The 22,916-nt window shown below is 56.2% G+C and overlaps 11 protein-coding genes across 11 annotated transcripts; 5 read left to right on the top strand and 6 right to left on the bottom strand.

Moving 5' to 3' along the window:
- Positions 1-467: 467 nt before the first annotated feature.
- On the top strand, positions 468-1,960 carry DL89DRAFT_248191 (putative 60s ribosomal protein l7; the record flags this gene model as incomplete). Its single annotated transcript, XM_040885143.1, has 3 exons — positions 468-480; positions 1,042-1,135; positions 1,334-1,960. The coding sequence occupies exons 1-3, from the start codon at positions 473-475 to the stop codon at positions 1,958-1,960; spliced, it is 729 nt and encodes a 242-aa protein (XP_040741649.1). The 5' UTR covers positions 468-472.
- Positions 1,961-4,463: 2,503 nt separating this feature from the next.
- DL89DRAFT_275449 (thiolase-like protein) lies at positions 4,464-5,757 on the bottom strand (the record flags this gene model as incomplete). The annotated part of the gene is made up of 4 exons (XM_040889308.1): positions 4,464-4,602; positions 4,683-4,830; positions 4,877-5,591; positions 5,656-5,757. 4 exons carry the CDS (start codon positions 5,755-5,757, stop codon positions 4,464-4,466), a joined length of 1,104 nt encoding a protein of 367 aa, XP_040741648.1.
- Positions 5,758-5,884: 127 nt separating this feature from the next.
- DL89DRAFT_323995 (uncharacterized protein) lies at positions 5,885-6,478 on the bottom strand (the record flags this gene model as incomplete). Its single annotated transcript, XM_040891429.1, has 2 exons — positions 6,216-6,478; positions 5,885-6,184 (listed from the first exon to the last, which is right to left on the bottom strand). Exons 1-2 carry the CDS (start codon positions 6,456-6,458, stop codon positions 5,885-5,887), a joined length of 543 nt encoding a protein of 180 aa, XP_040741647.1. The 5' UTR covers positions 6,459-6,478.
- Positions 6,479-7,103: 625 nt separating this feature from the next.
- DL89DRAFT_275448 (ADP-ribosylation factor Arf1) lies at positions 7,104-7,712 on the top strand (the record flags this gene model as incomplete). The annotated part of the gene is made up of 2 exons (XM_040889307.1): positions 7,104-7,596; positions 7,690-7,712. The coding sequence occupies 2 exons, from the start codon at positions 7,104-7,106 to the stop codon at positions 7,710-7,712; spliced, it is 516 nt and encodes a 171-aa protein (XP_040741646.1).
- Positions 7,713-8,106: 394 nt separating this feature from the next.
- Positions 8,107-9,674, top strand: DL89DRAFT_259052 (alpha/beta-hydrolase; the record flags this gene model as incomplete). The annotated part of the gene is given in 7 exon segments (XM_040885651.1): positions 8,107-8,111; positions 8,240-8,555; positions 8,581-8,934; positions 8,955-9,180; positions 9,285-9,318; positions 9,343-9,467; positions 9,487-9,674. 7 exon segments carry the CDS (start codon positions 8,107-8,109, stop codon positions 9,672-9,674), a joined length of 1,248 nt encoding a protein of 415 aa, XP_040741645.1.
- A 150-nt stretch (positions 9,675-9,824) lies between these two features.
- On the bottom strand, positions 9,825-10,711 carry DL89DRAFT_268998 (uncharacterized protein). Its single transcript, XM_040888117.1, has 2 exons — positions 10,464-10,711; positions 9,825-10,380 (listed from the first exon to the last, which is right to left on the bottom strand). The coding sequence occupies exons 1-2, from the start codon at positions 10,522-10,524 to the stop codon at positions 9,920-9,922; spliced, it is 522 nt and encodes a 173-aa protein (XP_040741644.1). The 5' UTR covers positions 10,525-10,711; the 3' UTR covers positions 9,825-9,919.
- A 584-nt stretch (positions 10,712-11,295) lies between these two features.
- On the top strand, positions 11,296-11,777 carry DL89DRAFT_268997 (ribosomal protein S30). The gene is made up of 2 exons (XM_040888116.1): positions 11,296-11,363; positions 11,552-11,777. Exons 1-2 carry the CDS (start codon positions 11,361-11,363, stop codon positions 11,738-11,740), a joined length of 192 nt encoding a protein of 63 aa, XP_040741643.1. The 5' UTR covers positions 11,296-11,360; the 3' UTR covers positions 11,741-11,777.
- A 611-nt stretch (positions 11,778-12,388) lies between these two features.
- DL89DRAFT_268996 (histone-fold-containing protein) lies at positions 12,389-13,681 on the top strand. Its single transcript, XM_040888115.1, is given in 3 exon segments — positions 12,389-12,538; positions 12,733-13,005; positions 13,025-13,681. 3 exon segments carry the CDS (start codon positions 12,506-12,508, stop codon positions 13,289-13,291), a joined length of 573 nt encoding a protein of 190 aa, XP_040741642.1. The 5' UTR covers positions 12,389-12,505; the 3' UTR covers positions 13,292-13,681.
- A 2,063-nt stretch (positions 13,682-15,744) lies between these two features.
- DL89DRAFT_302641 (uncharacterized protein) lies at positions 15,745-16,818 on the bottom strand (the record flags this gene model as incomplete). The annotated part of the gene is made up of 1 exon (XM_040890855.1): positions 15,745-16,818. Exon 1 carries the CDS (start codon positions 16,432-16,434, stop codon positions 15,745-15,747), a length of 690 nt encoding a protein of 229 aa, XP_040741641.1. The 5' UTR covers positions 16,435-16,818.
- A 168-nt stretch (positions 16,819-16,986) lies between these two features.
- DL89DRAFT_259048 (uncharacterized protein) lies at positions 16,987-20,106 on the bottom strand (the record flags this gene model as incomplete). The annotated part of the gene is made up of 3 exons (XM_040885650.1): positions 16,987-19,698; positions 19,787-19,996; positions 20,080-20,106. The coding sequence occupies 3 exons, from the start codon at positions 20,104-20,106 to the stop codon at positions 16,987-16,989; spliced, it is 2,949 nt and encodes a 982-aa protein (XP_040741640.1).
- A 90-nt stretch (positions 20,107-20,196) lies between these two features.
- Positions 20,197-22,826, bottom strand: DL89DRAFT_268994 (uncharacterized protein). Its single transcript, XM_040888114.1, has one exon. It carries the CDS (start codon positions 22,508-22,510, stop codon positions 20,360-20,362), a length of 2,151 nt encoding a protein of 716 aa, XP_040741639.1. The 5' UTR covers positions 22,511-22,826; the 3' UTR covers positions 20,197-20,359.
- Between the last annotated feature and the right edge of the window lie 90 nt (positions 22,827-22,916).

Below are 22,916 nucleotides of genomic sequence, written 5' to 3'. Positions count from 1 at the left end.
GATGGGGCCCTGTGCCCTGCGTTAAATTCGCCAGGCACTTACCTATGGAACGAGCGGAGTTGAATCGGTCAAGTAGCAAAGAAACAGAGTTCCGAATTAGAAAGGAGTTAGAAAGTAGCGACCAAGAGAGAGGCGACGACACTCAACGCTATGTTTATGTTTTGCGCGGGCTGCTGGCAGGCGGCTGGCGAGAGCGGCGCTCCAAAAACCGCTGCTCTGCTGTTGTCGGTGGGCGATCCTCAGCCCGTAATCGCCGATAATGGATCGCTGCATCAACGGATCAGGATGGCGATTTGGTCCCTACAGTTCCCGCTCTCTCACGTGAGGTAGTGTAAAAATTTTCCTTAGCTTTTGCTCTTTGGTGCGCCATCCTGAGCGTTAAAAGAGCAGGCTCGGCCGCGGCAATGGCTGGGCTCCTTCTCTTCCAAACACTACTCGTTTTTTTGCTTCGAATCAGCACCAAAAAGTAGAAATGTCGTCGTAAGTATTGTGCCAAGTTGCAACTGCCGCTGTCGATTCCCACAGCCCCTTTGGAGAGACGCACTGCCGGCGTCGCATTCCACCCGCCCGGCGCTACGAGATCCCTCGGGATCCAGCCGGGGATATGTGAGGCTCTAGGCTTCCTGCTGCGCCCGCTGCGGCGCGAAGCCTTGCCTTGAAATCACGCCCCTGGTGTGCGGCACGATGTCCCCGACTCTACGTCGGGCTGCGAGGGAACCCGAAGGCTCCTTACATCGGTCCGTATTTTGGACTGCTGCACGCCATGGACCGCCTGACGCTATGCGCCCTGCGCGCTGTCGGGGATTGATGCTGTTTTGGGTATGCGTGCCTCTGCTGCACTGCGATCCATTCGGTTAATTTCATTCGTGGGATGTTGCCCCGGTACTCTTGCAAGGTTTGCGCTCGGCATGACCACATTCCCCCGCAGTTGCGAAACGAAGGGGCGTGCAGGTCTTTGCCAGGCTACCGCTTGCAACGTCGACTCGAGTATCCGGCGTAACGTGTCAAAACTAATTCATCACTCGAACCCAACCTCTTTAGCAAGGTCCTTGCCCCCGAGACTCTCCTCAAGCAGCGTAAGAACGCCGAGAAGACCGCCGCCGAGAAGGCTGCCGCCGCCGCCGCCTCCAAGAAGGTAAGAGCCCTGCGCCAGAAGCCGCTTGTACTTGTTGTGGTGATGTTAACATTTCTAGCTGTGAGGATTGCACTCCCATGATTGAGCTTTCTCTTTATACCATCTTTCGGGGCTGAGCAACAACCAAACTGCATGATGCATGCGCGTTCGCGTTGATACACAAGCGCTAACCTTTGCCCTGCTGTGTCTCATCCGTAGGAGCGCCGCCAGAAGCGCCAGGTCGTCTTCAAGCGTGCTGAGCAGTACGTCAAGGAGTACCAGCAGCGTGAGCGCGCCGAGATCCGTCTCCGCCGCCAGGCCAAGCAGAACGGTAACTTCTACGTTCCCGCCCAGGCCAAGCTTGCCTTCGTTGTGCGTACCAAGGGTATCAACAAGATCCCGCCCAAGGCCCGCAAGATCCTGCAGCTCCTCCGTCTGCTCCAGATCAACAACGGTGTCTTCGTCCGCCTGACCTTCGCCACCACCCAGATGCTGCAGGTCATCACCCCCTACGCCGCCTGGGGTACCCCCAACCTCAAGTCGGTCAAGGAGCTGATCTACAAGCGCGGTTACGCCAAGGTCAACAAGCAGCGCGTGCCCATCACCGACAACTCTGTCATCGAGCAGAACCTCGGCAAGTACGGCATCATCTGCGTTGAGGACCTCGTCCACGAGATCTTCACCGTCGGCCCCAACTTCAAGGTCGCCAACAACTTCCTGTGGCCGTTCAAGCTGTCCAACCCCACTGGTGGCTGGTCTGGCCGTAAGGTCCGCCACTTCATCGAGGGTGGTGACGCCGGTAACCGCGAGGATGCCATCAACGCGCTCATCCGCCGCATGAACTAAGCGATTTAGCCTGCGTTTTATCTTAGTTCTCATGTGCTTCAATGACATGCGACTACATTTCAAATTAAAATTGTAATTATGTTTTATGGTCATGCACACATGCTGTGGGACCTATGTACTGCTGCGTGGATGAGCAGGGTGGTTTGCAGCAAGTGATTTAGGATGCATTTTATATTAAACTTGTGGAAATAGAACGAAAGGGTAGTGGGGAGTTGGAATTATAACAGGACCTGCACCAAGAGTACCACGGTCGCATTTCCACTAGTAGCCAGAGGTGGCGACATGTCGTTTGTGGACACATCATCAACAGCCGATCCCATATAGTAGTTAGCGGTGTGGTCTTTGTTTGCCTGCGTCGCCAAGTGAGTGCCAATATCTGTATAGGTGCTGACACTTGCTAGTTGGGGATACAGCAGCAACAATTGGTGTAGATGAATGTTTGGTTGTGTTGGCACCCTGAGTATACCGCTCAGTAGTTTTTCGCAACGCGGCCGAGCTATGCTACAGTTATCGGAAGAGCAACTATCTTTGCGAGCAGTAGTGGTGTTTACATCATCGCTGTAGATGTACCCTTTGGGCTCATGGTCTCAATGGGTTCATCTAAGGACTCACAAAAGAGTCAGGACTATTCAATATGCATACTTGCAGGGTTTGCTGCTATATGCCGGATGAGCTCACCACCGAAAGGTATTGCCAATATATGCCAACTGCATAATGGTACCTTTGTCTTCCATTTCCTGTGGCTAAGTTACAGCTGGTCAGTCCTGTTTGAATAGTTTTTATTACAGGTTTGGAAATATCCAAATAAAAGAGTTTCAGGAGGGCAATGGCAAGGAGTCTGGATGTAGTGGTAAGAGTTTGGATGTCTTCTTATACATCTCTAGGGCGCCGGTTGCTGCTCATACAGGCTGTCTGCTCCGTGGTTGGCGAGTCTTGAGTCCCCAAGCCTTCGTAGCTCGTTGATCACTGTGCTGAAACGATATGCCTCGTTACTCACCTTTCTAAGAATATCAAGATATGTGACATGCATCACTGACAATACCATCAAATACACATGGCCATAAACTACCTCAACTAAAAATGGAGGTTTTACTGCCAGCTTTCAGCATCGACTTGCACTATACCCTTCGGCAAGTGATGTGGATCGGCAGGTAAATTGCCCGGAGATGGCCACATGGAAAACTAGCAGCTACTTGAAATGCGCCGCTTCATTGGGGATATGCGAATGAGTATGCCGCATGGTGGCAGCTTGAATAATAATGCCACAGAAACGGAGAGAAACGCACAGAGGACAGAACGAGGATTTTTGGGAGCGAGAGTATGGGGCTCGTACAAAAGTCGCCATATGGACGTGGCCTGAGACCACTGCTCCTTGACTAATGTGTAAGCACATACTACATATACGGCGAGTGACGGCTAGCTGTGGTTTGGAGTAGCTTGTCGTTGCATATACACAGCTTAGGCGGTGCGGTGCTGACGATGAGGCTGGCATCAGTTTAGCTTGACGAAAACGCATTTAGCGTATGGATGTGGTCACAAAGATATGAATCGTCAATACGCGTGCTCCTTTGAGGACCTGGGTCCTCGACAACTTCTTACTACACTATGTCAGCATTGATCTAAGTCGCGAACAGTGGCTATGTAAGGGGTAAAATACATCGACAAAAATGCCAGATTCAATAGCCATCGCATACTACGAAGTCAGGAACATACTATAGTGATATTCGTGAATGAGTTTTTATTACTATGTATTAGGACTAGAGCACTCGTATGAAACAGCACCTTTAGATACAGCCAAACATGTAGCATTCAGCTATTGGCACAGGTGTTGATGTGCGAGCAAAAGATGAACTGCGAATCAGGTGCTAGGTAAGGGTGTGTTTGGGAGCGGTGATAATAATGGTAGCGCCGGGTTATCCACTGAGTCATTTGCACGTAGGTCGAGTGTAGCTGGTCCGAGCAATAGCTGACGAAAGGCAGAGTATCGTACATGTATCTCATTGTTGCTTTATGATATAGAGGGGATAGAGAGTATAGCGCTGGTATTGCCAGAGACGATTACTTATACTCAATAGCTGGTTTATAGCTATATGTACTCCTTATGCACTCGGATATTTCCGATCTTCACAGACATTTATGCGATGAATGCACATTTATAAATGCGCGACCAATCAGCCATGGTACTCATTACCACATTGCTTAATGCCACCGATTGGCTGCACCAGCATATAGATATGTGTGCCCCGCATCAGTGCTGGTTGTATGGTGAATAGCTCGGAAATGCAATTCTATCGCCCTAAATACCTTGTGTATCAGAATAGTGCAAGCAGTCCCTTAGAGTAACATTGCGGCATGTGCTTGTATGTCGTGTACTTTCAGCTAATACTGCCAGTACCATTCCACATATCTGTTTACATGGCCTGTTGATGTGAAGATGAGGTCCATCTGTTGGGTACTGACATAGTACTTGCACCATATTGAAGCGGACAAAAAGTTACTCCAGCTATTCATACTTTGTAAAGATCAGCGATGCGTTGGTGCCGCCAAATCCAAACGAATTGGTCAGCGCAGCCTTGATAGTGCGCTCCTGGGCCTGGTTGGCAACATAGTTCAGATCGAACCCAGCATCAGCATCGATGTTGCTTTAGGTTGAGTGTCGGTGGCGCCACGTTGTTCTTGACAGCCAGCACACTGAAGATGGCCTCAACAGCACCCGCCGCACCCAGCAAGGTGGCCAGTTGCGCTCTTTGTCGACGAGACCATCAGGCCCTGCTGCAGCTGCGTGTCGGCAAACACTGACTTTATCGCCCTGTTCTCGATCTCATCGCCCAGTGGTGTTGAAGTGGCATGGGCGTTGACATAGGTAATATCTTCCCAGGTTGATTTCAGCGGTCTCCAGCGCCCGTCGCATCGCACGCTGGGCACCAGCACCGTCGTTGGGCGGCGCTGTAATATGGAAGCCATCGCCCGATAGTCCGTATCCCCTGATCTCGGCGTAGATATGAGCACCACGGCGCTTGGCATGTTCTAGCTCCTCCAGCACCAGTGCACCAGCACCCTCACCGATCACGAATCCAGCCCGCTCCTTTGTCGAATGGCCGCGATGCCTTCTCAGGGCAATCGTTGAAACCCTGTTGCCAGGGCCTTGATCTTGGAGAACCCAGGCCAGCGACAGTGGCTGCAATGGTGCCTCTGACGCACCAGCGACCATTACGTCAGCATCGCCAAACTTAATGAACCGCATGGCATCACCGATGGCATGAGCGCCAGTGGTGCAGGCAGTCGATACGGCGTGGTTTGGCCCGTAGAAGCCATAGCGGATGCTGATGTTGCCGGCGGCCATATTGCACAGGACCTTTGGCACAAACATCGGGCTGATCTTGCGCAGTCCACCTGCCTGGTAGAGGGTGTAGTTGCTGGTGATGTCGTCCATCGAGCCGATTCCCGTCCCTATGCACACACCAGTGCGCTCACGCTGCGCGTCTGTCGGTGCTGTCCACTCGGCATCAGTCAGCGCCTGGTTGGCAGCGCACATGGCGTACTGCGAGAAATCGGCCATGCGCTTGGTGTCGCCGGGCTCAAGCCATTCCTTGGGGTTGAACGACCCATTGCCGCTGCGAGGCACGATGCCCTGCGATCGTCGATGGCAGCTTGTCGAAGCCGTCGTTGGGTCGCTCGGCGATCAGCGACCTTACACCGGACTTGCCGGCTATGAGGTTGCTCCATGCATGCTTGACGCCAACGCCGACTGGTGAGACGATGCCCAGACCGGTTACTACTACTCTTCTGGCTGACATTTCAACGCTGAATTATACGTGAGAAAGAAGGACAGAATTTGTAAATACAAGAGTGGGAAAGCAAAAAGGGCGATAAGCACTGTGCAGCCTGCCACATCAAGGCAGTTGCGGCTCCACCAGCCCTGGCTTAGTCGTCAAACCGCTTGCGGCGACTCGACTTGCGCTCCGACAAGCGCTTTTTGTTTTCCTTGTTCCTAGCCTTCTCTGCCTTCTTCAGCTTCTCGACGCGCTCAGCGGTCTCTGGATCAGCCTCCTTGGGCAGCTCGGCCGCGCGCTCAATTGCCTGCCACAGCTTATCTAAGCAGTCCTCAAAATTGTGCCTCTGCGAGCGGGTCTTTTCCGAGATCACCAGGTACTCGCCAGCCTTGTTGATCCGTGCCGGGTCCTGATCATGCAACCGCTGGCGCACGTACTGCGGGATCCACGTCTGGTGGTCCAGGTGGAAATTTCATGTACACCTTGGTGTTGACCTTGTTCACATTCTGGCCGCCTGCGCCGCCGCTGCGGTGGTACGTCACGGTGAATGTCTTGTGGGGAATGCTACTGCGGTCAAACTTTAGCTTGAATTTGTTGACGGCATCAACGTCCTTGGCCGGGATGTCCTCCAACGTCAGGTACGACGAGTACCAGCGAGATGTGGCGGCCAGTGGGTGGTGAAATGTCACCTGGCTCCGCAGCAGCCGGCATGCAATGTTGCTCATGGTGTAAAGTGATGAGGTGGCAGATAACATGCCAGAGTTTGGCACTGGCTTTTGGTCTATTTTGTGGGGCAGGGCCAGCACTGCCAAATGGGAGTTAAATATGGGCATAGGGCCCAGCGTCCAATGGCTGCGTGCCGAATCAGCGAGCAACCCACGTGAATGCTCGACGTTTTGGGTTGCTCAAAAGCTGGGAGCGATGATGCTGCCAATTTTTTCGGCCCCTTCTGTAGCTTTCGAACACCATCCACTTTTGTTCCTCTAACCCTCTTCTGTTTACTCTTTTTCATTATTTAACGCATAACAGGTACGGGAACTGCGAGCTTTTGCTGTAATTCAGTTGCGGTCATTTGCCGAATCGTGAGCTTTTATGCGGTAGATGAGATTTGCCCCTTCATCTCGCCTCATCTGAACGACAACCAATACAGGCTTCTACTAATCTAACAAACATTTCTTCTTTCCACCCTTGCTGCATTCCCTGGCTACACGCTGCGTCCTTCTGCCGTCGTCGTTTTCTTCGTGGTGACCACGGTAAAAACACTCGTCGTAATTCCGCTCGCTTGCGTTTCTTGGGCTCTGTTCCTGTGCGTGGACAAAACACACTGGTCGGCCAAAGCGTCGTAGATTCACTCGTTGTAAAAACAAAAAATGGGTCTTTCGATCTCGAAGCTGTTCGCCAGCCTGGTTGGCAAGAGGGAGATGCGCATTCTTATGGTCGGTCTTGATGCCGCCGGTAAGACCACCATTCTGTACAAGCTGAAGCTCGGTGAGATTGTCACCACCATCCCGACCATCGGCTTCAACGTCGAGACCGTCGAGTACAAGAACATCAGCTTCACTGTGTGGGACGTGGGAGGTCAGGACAAGATCCGTCCCCTGTGGCGGCACTACTTCCAGAACACCCAGGGTATCATCTTTGTCGTCGACAGCAACGATCGCGACCGTATCGGTGAGGCCCGTGACGAGCTGCAGCGCATGCTGAACGAGGACGAGCTGCGCGACGCCCTGCTGCTGGTGTTCGCCAACAAGCAGGATCTGCCCAACGCCATGAACGCGGCCGAGATCACAGACAAGCTTGGTCTGCACTCGCTGCGTGCCCGCGAGTGGTACATCCAGTCGACCTGCGCTACATCTGGTGACGGTCCTGTACGAGGGTTTGGAGTGGCTCAGCGCCCAGCTCAAGAAGTAAGCGGGCGGACATTCTCGCTGCCTCTGGACTTTTCACTTTTTACAGGACGCTTGGTGGCTGTTGGGTAGTGCTTTGGCTCTACAGCTGCTTCCCCCTACCCTCCCTTTCCTTCTCGTGTTTCGTTGTTGTCTTTGTCTTTAGCATCCCGGATTCGGCTCCTCCTTCCCCAGATCTGGCTCCTTGGGAGGAAAGATGCGGGAAAGGGTTTAGCGGCCGGCATATCCCCGAATAAAGCTACTTATCTTGAACGTTAATGCCCGATGACGACCTTGTGTCCCCACTTCTGCCGCCCTGTCGAATGTTCGGCCGTCAATGTATTCCCACACATTGGACCACAGACAATGCCGCACATATGCCGCCTCTCCAGTCCCATATAAATTGGACGTAAGCTGGCTGCTGGGCAACTGGCAACTCACTCCTCACCCTGTTACAACGATGCGCCTTCCATTATATTTTCTCACGATGTGGTTCGTCGGCAGAGCTGTTCGCGGCCAGAGCAAAATCGGCCCTGTGCTGGCATCAGCTGGACTCCCCACACGCTCGGCTGCACCTCTCTCTTCTCCGCAGCCCCACTTTTTGCCTATCTTGAATTTAGGAATTCAGCAAGCTTCACCACTCTCCACAACGGCGACGCCCTCTATGACGCAGCTTTCGCTTTCATCCATGTCCCTTTCACCTCGCATGAACCAGCAGCTTGGTGCACGAGCTCGACCGCACAGACGTCGAGTCGTACATTATCCCCGGCGGTATTGTGTATGAGCGCTTCTTCGACTGCCCGCTCGACTACTCCAAGCCCTGACAGCAACGAGACTGTGCGCGTGTTTGCCCGCCATATTGTGCCCTTGGACAAGAAGGATGACATGCACAAGCTGCCGTTCATGCTGTATCTGCAGGGCGGGCCTGGCTTCGAAGTATCGTTCCCTGGGATCTGTCCAGGGCGGCTGGTATAAGACCGCAATCGATAACGGCTACCAGATCCTGTTGCTCGATCAGCGTGGCACCGGCTTCTCTTCGGCCATTAGTGCGGACAGCCTAGATGCCAAGTTCTCGACGACCGAAGAAAAGGTCAAATATGTCGCTCAGTTCCGCGCCGACAACATTGTGCGCGACAGCGAGCACATTCGCAAGATTCTGTGCGCTGGCCGCGACGACGATACCAGCAAGTTCGCGCTGCTGGGTCAGTCGTTTGGCGGATTCTGTATCACCACGTATCTGTCGATGTTCCCGGAGGGCATTTCCAAGGCCTTCATCACCGGTGGAGTGCCTCCTTTGGTAGACAGCCCGGACCAGGTCTACCAGGCGACCTACAGGCGCACGATACACCGCAACAAAGCAGTACTTATGGCAAGTACCCGCGTGATATCGCCCGCATCAAGCAGATCATGCTCTACCTCAACGAGCATAACGTGACGCTGCCGGACAGTCGGAAACCTGTCTCCACGCCGATTCCAGCAGCTCGGAATCAACTTTGGGTTCACGGGTGGCTTCGACAGCGTCCACCAGCTAGTCGTCAAGGCTACCCACGATCTGGATACGGTTGGCGTGCTGACCACCAGCACTCTGACGGCGATTGCCAACACTCAAGAATTTTGACTACCAACCCGCTATACGCCATCTTGCAATGAGCCATCTATTGCCAGAATGGGAACTCCCAGCCAGTGGTCTGCACACCGGGTGCGTGAGACGCAGTTTGCGCAGGAGTTTGCCCATCACGTCGAGCGAGATTTCTCAAAAGTCCGAGGACGAGCCCGTGTACCTCACCGGCGAAACTGTCTACCCGTGGATGCTCGACGAATTCCCGGAGCTGCGCCGGACTGAAGGAGGTCGGCCAGGGCTTGGCAGAGTACCAGGGCTGGGGCCAGCTGTACGACGAGAACGCGCTGCGCAAGAACACTGTGCCGGTTGCCGGTGTGTCGTATTACAACGACATGTTCGTCGACTTTTACCTCAGCGAGAAGACCGCACAGACCGTCAAGGGATTCCATCAGTGGGTCACCAACGAGTACCTTCACAACGGCCATGCGTGCTGACCCTCGTGTTATGACCTATCTTGTGGATCTGCTCCGCGGCGACATCACCGACCTCTAGTGTCTCTGGCTCCTAAATCTGACTCTAAATCATTAAATGAACCAGAATCCTTAAATTACCAAACAGTAGCCGTGTGGTAGAAGTAGCCAGAGTCAAACTGAAATGCCTATCGGGCCGTTTTTTGTACGGGTTTTAATAAAGGCATTCATTTACCTGTGAGCAAAACAACATAGAACACTATGAGGGGTCACTGGGGCTGGAGCTGGCTTTGCCTTAGAGCAAGTGCGTATGCAATGAGATTCTGGATGTTGGCGGTAAATGGATCGACTGGTGGCTGTTGCTGCTGCTGCAATGGAGTGCTTGCGGGTGGCTGCTGCCCAGCGACCTGGGAAGCGTTTGGATGGCCTGGCGGATGTCCCCATGGGGCGACCGGCGCTGGGTTTGCTTGCTGGTGGTTACTGGGTGCCTCATTGACAATAACCGTGACAGGAGCGTTGATGATCGGCATCACGTCGTTGTTGTTTCCGGACACAGCTGTGCCTGTGTTGTCCGTCATCTGCGTGTCGTCAGGGTACTCGATCTCGGTATTAATGATGTTGGTGCTAGAGTCAATATTTGCAACCGAGTTACCAACATTATTGCTGGCTGCTGCCGGGTCGGCCGACCAGTCAGCCGAGGTATCCACTGCAGGATTCACTTCCCAGCCTGCTAAACGGATCGGCGCTTGGTGTCTAGTGCAGCGTTGGATCCTGTCGCAGCTACGTCCATCTGGCGCCGAACAAGCCGAGAACAGGGTGCTCCCTTGACCAGCATGCATACAGCAAGGAAGCTAACGGACGGTAGCAGGCGCATACTGAGAATATCCCTAACGTCAAATTTTTTTTGTGTTTTTGAGGAATGGAAACGGTACACTAGTAAGAAGAAGCAAAGGGATGGCGTAGCAAGAGTATGTGGTTGGAGCGGAAGGAGGAGAGGGTAGCTGAATAGAAGGCGGAATATAGATTCTTTATCTGGTATAAAAAGGGAATATCAAAATACGAAGCAGAAGCGAGAAAGAAGGCGCTATCCCGGTCCCAGATATACTATTTTTGCAAACTGTGGCTCAATGGCTTTAACTAGCGTCATTGAGGCTATTGTTGCAAGATGCATTATGCCCTTCCAAGGCTCTGCTCCCTCTTTCTCCAGTGGCTACCTGTGCACATATTATCAGGCCGACATTGCTTCATACAGCTCGGCTGTGGGAAATATGAGAATATTGCAGATTGTAGCTCTAGCAGCCAGACATGGACGCTGATAGCATACACATTCTCGTATATTGGAGCAGGACAGAATGCAGGTCCAGTCCAAAATTGCTGTCTGTTGCTGCCATATCGTCATATATATGTGTGTTATGACACCACTACGCCCTGCACAAGAACCAACTGCAGTGCCAGCGGCAGCCGATGGCCAGGCAATATTGGACGAGCCATGCAAAATGCCCATATGCGCTGATCAAAGATCCAGGTGCTGATCCTGATTATTGCAGTCCGATCTGTGGATTGTGATCACGTGTGGCGTTTGGATAGACCGCAGCGGCCGCAGTGCGTGGTCGCGCTTCACTATGAGCAGCAGCTGCACGCGGAATAGCGAGCATCCTCCTTTTATTTTGCAAACCCCAATTTTTCCACTTCGCAAAAGAAACATCAAAAATGGTGCGTATCCATCGGGGAATCTAAGGGCGTGAATCGGATTGATGCGTGGCCGTAAACTGGACGCAGAGGGCCGGAATGTGCGCGAAATGAGCGGAAATCCCCTCCGGCATCAGAGGGGACATTTGAATGAGCACAGCCCGGAACCATAAGCTAATCTGAGGACGAATTTGTTGCTTTCGGCATTATAGGGAAAGGTTCACGGATCGTTGGCTCGTGCCGGTAAGGTCAAGTCGCAGACCCCCAAGGTCGAGGCTCAGGAGAAGTCCAAGAAGGTCACTGGCCGTGCCCTCAAGCGCGAGAAGTACATTCGCCGCTTCGTTAACATCACCCTCCTCCCCGGAGGCAAGCGCCGCATGAACCCCGCTCCGGAGAAGTAAGCGTGCTTTAAACGTACCTCAGCACCGACCGTCAGGGTGAGCTTTTGGGTGTGGACGTACAGTTTTTGTTCATTCGGAGGCAATCCCGTCGGGTTCGATTAGCACAGTATGTAATAAATACGCAAGCGATTGAATATCCACGCGCGTTTCATTTTGGAGCCACTGGAATGAGTATGTGCCGAGAGGCAGTATGCTGCTATTCGAAGGGAGCTGCTGTACAGGGAGGTGGACATGTTGCATATATGTGGGACTGGGACTTTTTTCAATCTGCTCACCCAAGCTGTTGCCAAGTGCCGCAACAGCTGTCGGCTCCAGGAAATATGAAGCTACCCTATGCGCCACACATAATCGGCATTTCCCTGAATCAACAGCGATGTAACCCGTATATGCAGGCAGGGAAGGGGCTATGCGCTCAGCAAACTGTGCTGCGTCACACATGGCTTTGAGCATCGCGTCTACACGTAATGCACGCCTGTTGCAGCGCGCTGATCTGGGCAGGAGCCAGCTTTAGACATTATCTAGCTAGCAGCAAGGGGGGATTTTCAAGAAAAAGCTGCACTTTCAATATTTGAGCCGGGAGTTGCTTATAAAAACTGAATGATTTTTTGTTTGAGCAATGGTGCTTTCCTGCTATTTTTCCCGTCTCTACTTTTTATTTCCTTTCTTGCTTCCAATCTGAATTTACGCGTATTTGTATACTTTGCTGTGCCTGGCACGCCTTTCTTTCTCGACTGACATAGCTAGCAGTACCGGCGGGGGTCCAAAATGCGCAAAAAGTACAAGACGAAATTCCCAGTTGTAAGTGTCCTGTTTTGGCGCGTTCGATAAATTGGCATTTGGTCTGCATTTCTGCAGAAAAGCACCAGGCCAGGCAAGGTTGGGAGGCCTGAGTCTCAAATTTCAAATGCAGCAAACAACATAGGAAAGAAAAGCAGTAAGCGCATTGCAGCATGCCTTCTTAAAACCAAGACCTTTCATTTCACCACGGGTAGGCGCGGATCAAAAAGATCATGCAGATGGATGAGGACGTGGGCAAGATGGCGCAGGCAACGCCGGTGCTGATATCCAAGTCGCTGGAGCTCTTCATGCAGTCGATCGTGGACGACGTGGCGAAGCACGCGCGGGCATGCAATGCGCGCAAGATCAGCACGACGCACCTGAAGCGGTGCGTGGAGAGCACCGAGTGCTACGACTTCCTGAAGGACATCGTTGAGGACGTGGTGGACGACAATGATGGCGGCGGGGTGGAGGCGTGTCTGGCACGAGTGGCTGAGATGGAGGCAGACGGAAGCCCAGCCGAATGGCGAGCTGGGAGGCGGCGGCGGCGGCGCGCCGTTGTCGAAGATTCTGGATGTGCCGGTGGCGGCGCCGGTGGGGGACGAGCCCGAGGGGCAGGAGGAGCAGGAGGAGCACAGGGAGTCGGAAGATAACATGGAGGACGAGACATATAGCCCAAAGGCTGCTGGCCGCGGGCGGGGGAGAGGCAGGGGCAGAGGGCGCGGCAGAGGCAGAGGCCGTGGGCGCGGAAAGGCTGCTGCGTCAAGCGAGTGATCCGTATCTGCTTCCAGCTACTGCTACCGTCCCATCTGTTTTCCGATTTCAATATTTCCAATAACAACCAAAGCGCTATTTCATCTACGCCATATTGCCACTTTTCACCCATAGACAGCGCGCGCTCACCCGCCAGATTGCGAGCATAGCACAGCTACTAATTTACTCATCCTGAGTGCGCGTCGGCGGCTCAGGCACCGGTCCAGGCTGCGGCTGCGGTGGCTCCTCATCGCCTTGGTCATTGTTTTGCTGGGCGGCATTGCCTGGGACCTGCACAGGCATCCACAGGTGGCGGAAGCCATTCCACTCGCGCACATGGTCGAGAATTCCTTGTAGCCCTGGCTGCACATGCTCTTCCTCCTCGTCATTCCCGTCCATTGGTTCGTGGTCTCTGACGCCGACATGGGGCGGGTGGACGACCGGGCCAGGCATTGCACCCAGGAAATGGGCAAGGCGATGGGCTTCGTCATCAGCCTCCTGAGCCGGCCGGACCATGTGCGGCAAGGCGAACATGTCATTGAACATAAAGCTGTTCTCGCGGTCCTCGTCTGGGCCCTGGAACTGGCGCGTGTCGGCAGCACGCATCCGGTCCTCGCAGACACCAATCGGATAGTATACTAGGAGTCGCTGCAGGGCCGCCACCAGGTCATCGGCGCCGGCATCGGCGACCAGGCCGATCAGCGATTCGATGTACTCGGGGTCTGGGTACTGTACAAGCTGAGTGTAGTCGCCAAATGACACCTTTGGGTAGTTGTGGAAAATAATGCGACTGCTGTCGTCCTGCTCGTCTGGCAAGACCAGGTCGGTGGTGTCGAAGGTCAGCGCATCGCTGCCCACGGTTGACGCAATACGCAGCAGCTCCGCCTGGCACCGCTGCGCCAGACGGGGGATGGCCAGGCGGGCAGCAACATCCAACAGCTGCAGCCAGTCGTCCGTACTGTCCATGTACTCGGTTGTCGGGATCATGTCGTTGTAGATAAAGTAGATGGCGCGCCGCACATGGCCGTACGGCATGTCCTCCAGCTCCACACGGCGGGCTTCGGACTCAGTCATGTTGGATGCCTGCAAGGCGCTGAAGTACTCGCTGCCCGCTGCCAGCACATTAGAATGGGCGCGGATCAGCGGCTGCAGAGCGCCGACTGTGTTCTGGGGGTCAGCGACGACGATCTCAAAGTCACACTGTTGGCCGTCCATCTGCAGCGACTTTCCCGCAGCCAACAGCGCTTGCTTCAGGTCGGGCGGCTGAGGGCCGATTGGAATGTCGTCGCGCAATTTCACGCGGAAATCCAGTCCACACCGCTCCATCGCCTTGCTCTCCCTCACTGGTGCGGCCCGCAACGGTCGTGCGCAGCGGCTGGCGTGCGACCTGCGCCTTCTGCCACTCGTTCGGGCCGGACGTGGCCGGATAAAACGCTACAGCTATCTCGAACCCGTACTCGCCCTGCACGTACTGCGTCAGATCGGCTGCAAACCCAGGTACCGTATGTTGGATATAATCGTTGCCGTTGGCCGGTACGCCCACGTATGCCAGGAGTTGCCCGCGGTGCTCAGCAATAGTACGCGCACGCCGCTCCAGATCGCACTCACCGCCTTCGTTGCCGGGTATCTCGGGGAAATCTTTAGCCTCGTCGGCGCTCAGCACATAGGTTGGGACTTTAGTGAACTCGAGCTGCGACAATGCCCGCACGCTCCACTGCACGTTGCTGGTTGGGTCAAACTTGGACCAGCTCAGCACCGCCATGAACCTGTCGATGGGCCGCTTCGCGACAACGTAATTGAAGCGCCACGCAAGGAACGAGGTCTCGCGCGCACTGTCCCAGTACGTTGGTGCCAGATACGACATCATCCAGTCATGCTCCACCTTGCGGAATACGCCGCCATGGCTCAGCGCCCCGTGTGCAAACCCCTTGATAAACGGCAGCGCCCGGCCGTTCTGGTAGTACTCATCGTCGGCTGAACTGTAGCTGATGCGGCTATCCCACTCGGCTGTGCTGTTTTCTTTGTTTAGCCGCGGTGCTGCGCCCTGGCTGGCCTCCCCCGGGAAGTAGTTCACTAGACGCGGTGATATCGGTAGCGACTGGTCGTGCAAGGGCCGCCAGACATTGAAGTACCCGCAAGGCATAGGCAAATCTACTTGCGCGCGTACAGTCTGCTGGCCAGAGCTGGGCAGGGCTACTGAGTTGCTGGCGCTCACGGTCTGCTCGTAAAGAGAGACCTCGGTCGGATACCGGATAGGCATGTAGTAGTAAGGTTGGAGGCCGCCGAAATCGATGAGGCTCTCACGCTTGGTATCCACCGGCGGACAGGATCTGTGCTCTGCCACCGGAGAGCTGGAATGGGTGTTGTCCGTCGACATTGGCTTTTGAAAAAAGTATAAAGTATAATGGTAGTGTAGAAGCAATGAAGAGAAAAGAGTGTAAAACGGAGGCAAGTTGCTGCTGGCGCAAGGAGTTTTAAAAGATGGAGGGCCGAGTCTTGGCGAATAGCCAATGCATGCTGTGACCATCATGCCGCCTTTCTCGCTGGCAAATAAGCAGTGCCATTTTCAGATCGTCACCTGCTGTGTGCTGCGGCTGCTGCTGGGGCTCACTCTCAGCGACAACCGGCCGCCAGACGCGATTCACAATCCTCCCCATCTGCTTACACACCCGATTACACACGACCGCCCACACAGCCACGCTGACACTGCCCTTGGGAGCCCCAGGCATCGCCAGCACCCAGACACCCGGATAGAACCAATTCCTAGGCACATAAAACACCGGCGCACGCCAGAACCACACGCTGACAATAAACCGTACGCTGTAGATCAGCACCCGCAACGCCAGGTTCACGTACAACTCAAACGCCGTGCGCTCCAGGGCCAGTTCGCTCGACACCGACTCGAATTTGCCCGTCAGCGCGTCCAGCCGGCGCCGCATCTTGGCCCACCGCGCAAACTCGTCTACGGAGCTGACGGTACGCAGGTCGCGACGCAGCTGCGTGATCGATGCCTTCAGCGAAAGCCGCTCGGCCGCCTTCTGATTGCCGGTCACCGTGCAGTATGTGGCCCAGAGGCCCTGCGCTAGCGTGCTGTAGCCGACCGCCTCCAAGCACACCGACAGAAGCTCAATCGCAAATATCGTTAGTAGCAAGCACCCGGCCATCCGAATAAAATGTAGAAAAAAAACTGGAATTATAAGCGACAATTGCGAAATGGACTCTAGCAGAAGGAAAAACGGGCCTCACTGTAGAATGGCCTGGAGGCTGCACCTTGGCGGTTAGGTGATTGCGAGATTTGATGATGGAGTTTCTGATCAACAGACACAGGCAGTGCCAGCTCAGTGATGCTCGCGCCACCCATGACTATTTTGCAACTCATCGCCTGTCAAGCAGCACCATCGTTGATTAGTGGTTAGACAGAATGCCATTTTTAGTATCGCTACCTGGGTCAAATGCATATCATGTGCACTTCACTGCTAAGCGGTACCTGCCGACTTAGTGTGGAACCAAATCAGTGTGGCTGGTTGGCGAGCATTTGATTTGGTTCCACACTGGTAGGTCCTGCTGCCATCGCTACACCCAGCACTGCCACGTTTCTACGCAGTTCTCTTTATCCACACACCCATGTATCCGAAACGCGGGGATTGTGGCCATGGTAATAGTGGCAATATTAAGCCGCATTGGTTAAAAATGCATTTAAAAAGGTCGACGGCTTCTCACTGGCATAGCAGCGTGAACGGGCGCATAGGCTGGGTGGTTTCCAGCTCCAAGGCATACGTGGTGTATTCCATAGCGCGCGCCAGTGCCTGGTTATCAGAGCCTGGGTCTCGCTCCTCGGCGACCTCGCGTTCCAGCCTCCCAAGCCAGTACCAGGCCTCGGGATCCGACCAGCCATGGGCCCTGGTGATGTTCTTCAATAGCCCAATGGCAACATCACGACGGCCAAGCAAATACTCGACACGGGCAAGACCGACGGCCGCGCGAATATTGCCAGGCTGCAGGGCGACGGCGGCGTGGAACTCGTTGAGGGCAGGCAGGGGCTGGCCGCGCGCGAGCTCCAGCTGGCCGCGCATCACCAGGGCATCGGGGCTTTCGGGCCACGCATTGACCGCCTCGTTAATTGCATTGGCGGCCTCGTCGGTACGCTGCAGCTGCACGAACATTCCAGCCGACAGGAGCCACAGGTCGCATAGCGCGCGGCTCGCCTGCTGGCGCTGCATTGACAGATGCGTGGCGATTGGCGAATAGTACACGCTGTGGTGGGTGGCCAGGCCCGAGATGGTGCTGGCGCGCGTGCTCGGGCTCAGGCCCAGACTGGCGCGGATCTTGGCTGCTGACAGATCCGGGTTGTCGTAGTAAGCCTCCGTCGGCACATCACCCGCCAGTGCGCTGTCCACGCTGCCGTTGCGCAGATGTGGCATCGACCGCTGCCGCTTCGGCTGCTGTGCTGGCTGCGCGGGTGCCGTCGGTTCGGCTGGCTGAGCCGGAGCTGAGTCGCTGGGAGAGCTGCTGGGGAAGGCTGGGGACCGCCTTACGCTGTGCGAGTGGGTGCGTGCATGCCCGGTGGTCGTCGGGTGGTCGTCGGGCGAGCCGGCCGAGCGCTGGCGCACGTGCCTGCCCAGCATGGTGCGTGCCAAGGAGCGCGCCAGCGAGCGCTTGCCCGATGTCATCGAGTGCGGCTTGCGGCTGCCCAGCAGATCGCGCAGCGGCGGTGCCGAGCGCGGATCCCCAGCCATTGAAAGCTCCAGCGCCGCCGACGCATCATCAGCGCCCTCGGGCGACGACAGCACGGGGCCGAAAACGCAGCCATACAATGCAAACATATGCGGCTGCGATTTCAGACACGCCGCCAGGCCGCCAAGCTTGCTATCAATCAGCTGCCGCGTCATCCGCAGCCGCAGGTACGCGATGCCCGAGTCGATGTCGCCGCCGCGAGCTGCCGGCTTGCTGTCCACTAGCCCAAGGTGGCTCGGCCGCGAGGGCCCGGCTGCCTGGATCTCGCAGTCCACGGCCCACCACTCGCTCTGCTTCAGAGCCACGTCGCAGATGCGCTGCGCGGTCGCGTAGTCTTTGCGCGCGGTGGCCAGCAGGACCAGAAGGTGCCAGGCCTCGAGCCGTCGAGCGTCCAGCGCCACTGCTGCCTTGGCTGAGGCCGTGGCTGAGGTAATGTCGCGCGCGCCGATCGCCTGCTCCAGCGCCAGCTGGTACTGAGCCTCGTACATGCGCGGTGCTAGCCCCACTGCCTGCTGCAGTTGCTGCAGCGCCGCAGTGTGGTGGTGCGTGCGGTTCTCGGGCTCCCTGCTGGCCTGCGACAGGCGTGCGTGGGCTGCCCCGCGCCACAGCGCCAGCTGCGCCTTGATTTGCTCCGGCACCCGCCCAACGTACGCGTTTGCCGGATCCAGCCCTTCGATCTCGTCGATCAAATCGCCTGCCGCATGGGCCAGCGCCAGGCTTTCCTGCGGATTCTGCAGGTGCACCAGATGCAGCCGCGTGCCGGTGATGGTTGTCTCCAGAATATCGTTGATTGACTCGACGCCCACGCCGAGCTGCAGCGCCCGCGGCCCACCCTCGCTGAGCGCAGCACGCAGTGCCTTGCGCACAGTCTCGAGCTGCCGTTCCACCAGCACATTGTATGTACCGAAAGCCAGCCCTGCCTCGTGGTAGTCACCGAACCGGATCAGCGTATGCACCAGGTGTCGCATGAGCTGCGGCGAGTTATACGTGATGTGCACCGCCTGATACAGCAGCTCAAGCAGCCGCAGAGACTCGGTACGCGAATACGCTTGTGTCAAGTTCCAATCGCCTGCCGCTGCATCAACGGCTACCAGCACTTCGCTATTGGCGTCGTCTGCCCGCGGGAACCGCATTGCCATGCCCAGCAGCGTCATCTGGTGCTGGTGTCCATCCAGCAGCGCCTGCTTCAGTGGCCGCGTCCCCTCCAATGTATACAGCGACCGCGAAATGCCCAGCAGCACGTGGTTGGCTCTCAGCCGCCGGAACACGCGGAACGCCGGCGGAGACACGCTGTCCATATGCTGCAGGTACTCGCCCAGTTGCTCCATGCCGTGCTCCTTGTCGCCTAGCGACAGCGACAGCAGCGCCCGTCGGTACAGCGCCTCCTCTGACCAATTAACAATCTCCTCGGTGCTGCCACCCGATGCTTTGGGAACCACTACCACTGCATGTGCGCTCAGCTGGCCGCGGTACGTGCCCAGCGCCTGCGCGTATGTGTCCAGCGCCTCTTGCAGCTTGCCGTCCATCTCCTGGATGATCCCGCGCATCACCATCTGCGCAATGTATAGCTGCTTGTTGTAGTCTGCCGACAGCGAGCTTTCCTCCAGCGTGTCTGGCACCGACGCCAGCACCTCGCCGCACTTTGCAAACTGCGCTGCGTAAAAGTACACCTTGGCCAGCACCACCTTGTATTGCTACGAGAGCTTTAGGGGGTTAGGGCCAATGCACACGAACAATTTCTGGTTTCCGACAAAACCCCCAGCTTCACAGCAGACAACTTACATATCCCTCGTCGCTGGTCATTTTGCGCTTGCCCACACTGACCAGGTCCTTTTCGATGTCGGCCAGCAGCGTGCTACTGGCGATATTCATCGGGTATGCGATCTGTATCCGCCCGTTGCCCGTCATTTCGCCGTCGCCCTTCCAGTGGTTGCGCCCACTCCACTTGACGCTCTGCAGCTTCTCCTCCAGCAGCGCCTCGCTCCTCACCAGCTGCGAGAACACTACAGTGGCGAATTCTTTAAGCTTTGGGAAACTAAAACCTCCCGGCGCTGTTTTGTTTCTGCCCACCTTACCTTGCCCAGACTCGGCATGCTTGGCATACCGTGTGGCCAGCTCGCCTAGTGTACTCCACCGCCCAACGCACCGCGCCGTGTCGATTTCCTTCAGCACTGCATGATGACGAGAACTCAGCATTTTATTGTTTTTTTGCGGAGTATTAGAATTCGAGTTTTATAAAATCGGAGGAAAGCGAAAGCATAGCGGAGAAACAAAAAAAAAAGCAGTTCCTCGAATTCCGCCTCCTAAATAAACAAGCCTATCCCCCCTATCCACAAAACACCGGGGTCTGGAACCTTAGACAACCACAAGAGCACGATAAATGACGTCGCGTAGCCGGTAAAACTCGGGTGAGACATTTCCCTGGATCCGCAGCTTGCCGCCAATACGCGAGACCGCCAGTACATTGCTGCACACAAGCACGCCGTCGCTTGAGAACTCGGCCGCCAGCCCGCTTTCGCGCAGCCGCCGCCGCAACAGACTGAGCTTGGCGTCGCCCACAAACACGGGCCTCTGCCACGCATTCTCCAGCGCCGCCACATCCACATCCAGCACCGGCTCCTCGGCGTCCTCTGCATAGCGGATCCGCCCCGACACGTGCCCCAGCTGCGCTCCCTGCAGTTCGGCAAACCGCACCTTGGTCAGCAGCGCATCGGTCAGCTTGACCGTATATGCATTGGCGCCCGACGACACGTTGACGATCTCACCCACGCTGGGCGCGTACACTTCCTTGGTCACAGCCACCTCGGGGTCGGCGCAGTAGTCCGCCAGCATCTGCGTTCCTGCAGCCGATCCGTGAACCAGCACCACGCGCTTCGGCTCGAGCTGCACCAGGATGTTGCGCACTGACCGCCCATCCGACCGGCCCTCCAGGTCCACAAACGACAACCGGCAGCGCACGTGCACACGTCTGGTATCCTGCAGAAGCTTGGTCGGCACTGACTCGTCATAATCGTCGTTGGTGTCGTCGTCCAGCACGCCGTAGCCGGGCTTTGCCGGCTCCTGCTGCGCGCCGCGCACCACCTCGTCGCCGTGCGTATCGAACTCGCGCATATATTGCCGCACGTCGTACGTCTCGCCAAACTCGTCGACGCGTCGCCGCTTCTCCTGGAACGGAAACATGCAGTGGCTCTGCGGCTGCCGGAAAAACCCGCCCACACGCCCGCGGTCCCGCACGTGCAGATCAAACGTCTGTCCGCTGCGCAGCCGCTCCATTTCCAGATCCACTGCTGCGATTGCTCCCGAGTCCACGTCGCGAGTCCCGCCCCTTCCTTCGCCTTCGTCGTCGCTGCCGCCGGTCGAGCTGGTGTCGTCGTCGTCGTTGTCCAGCATTGTGCGTCCGCGCTTCAGCATCGCTGCCCGCGCCGCCTCGCGCTCCACTCGCTCGGCCTCCTGCCGCGTCCACTCCTCGAGCTCCTCGCCCTTGAGTGGAATCCGTTGCTTCACCGTCACCTCAATGCAGGTGTTTTTGGGCAGGCTGACCGGGTCTGCCAGCTTGATTGGCTCGCCGGCTGTCTGGCCCGTCTGCACCCGATCCCACCACCGCGTGAACAGATCATGCGCCAACGTCCCTGGCGGTCCGCGCTGCGGCAGCACCACTGCATTTTGCGGGTCCTCCGCCCACCGCACAAACAGCTCCTGCGAGAACCCCAGTGACATGCCCTCAAGCGTCGCCAGCACTACCGCCCCACGCGGCCGGTACTTTGTTTTGATCTTTGGGTCCTCGTAAATCGCTGCCATCTGTGCATCCAGCTCCGCCATATTCTGCACCAGCACCACGTGCTGCAGCTCGAACGGGTTCGCTTTTGTGCCTGTGAACTGGTTGGTCACGCCTTCCGACATCCACTCCAGCATCGACTGTGCAAACTGCATCGTCTGCCGCGCGCACCGTCCCAGGAGAAAAACCGGATTCGACATTCGGTGGTGCCGCTTCTCCGCCCACCGCTGCTCCAATACATACGCCAGCTCCAGCACACGCGCGGTCGAGTCCACTGGGACCAGCACGTTACCGCCCCGCTGCGTCACGGCCTCGACTGCCCCCATGAAGCTCGCCAGCCGCTTGGCCCGCGTCGGTAGATTGTACTGTGCATTGTACGCGTCGGTAATCAGAAGCATCGGCCGAGTCATGGACTTGGCCACCTGCCCCTGCTTGCCTGGCAGCAGCTGCGTCTTCCCCAGATGCGCCTCCTTGACGTGGTTATAGTCCATCGCATACAGCACCTGTTCCGTGCCCTTGCGGATCGTCCACACCGTACCTCCAATCGTATGCCCCGCCGCATGCGCCGTCACCACAATCTCCGAGTGCTTCCCTGGCAGCGCTGTTGGCTGCGAGAACCGCAGCGGCGTTATGTTCTCAAACGCATCCCGCACATCCTGCTCGTTGAACAGTGTGAAGTCAGAGCACGACCGCAGCGAGCGCACCACGTCCAGCATGCAGAGCCGCCCCATGTTGCGCACCGGCACTGTCGCGTATGCTGGGCATGTCAGCCCATATTTGCTGTACGCTAGTGCGTATGCCCCCAGGTGTGCCATATCTGGGTGCGAGAGAAGCACTGCGTCCACTTGTCGCGCCACCCGTCGCAATTGCACCAGATTCTCGCCTGAGTAGTCCGAGAAATTGCCGCAGTCTAGCAGAAGCCGCGTGTCGTCTATTTCGAGCACGTAACACAGCGCGTCCTCATTTTTGGCTCCTGATATTGCTGTGAATTGGAGTACATTTGCCATTCTTTTGTATACCTGTAAAACAAATGAAAGTATAGTTTGGAGCAGAAAAGCAAGCGTCAGCCATTATTTCGGCTGCTTGAAGTCGTTGATTCCGATCCCCGATCAAGAATGGTGATCTAGGGACTTCATC

This window comes from Linderina pennispora (assembly GCF_002104995.1).
Source record: "Linderina pennispora strain ATCC 12442 chromosome Unknown DL89scaffold_11, whole genome shotgun sequence".
Classification (NCBI taxonomy): Eukaryota; Fungi; Kickxellomycota; class Kickxellomycetes; order Kickxellales; family Kickxellaceae; genus Linderina; species Linderina pennispora.
The sequence above is the reverse complement of the archived record's forward strand: the minus strand, read 5'-3'. Positions and strand labels throughout refer to the sequence as shown.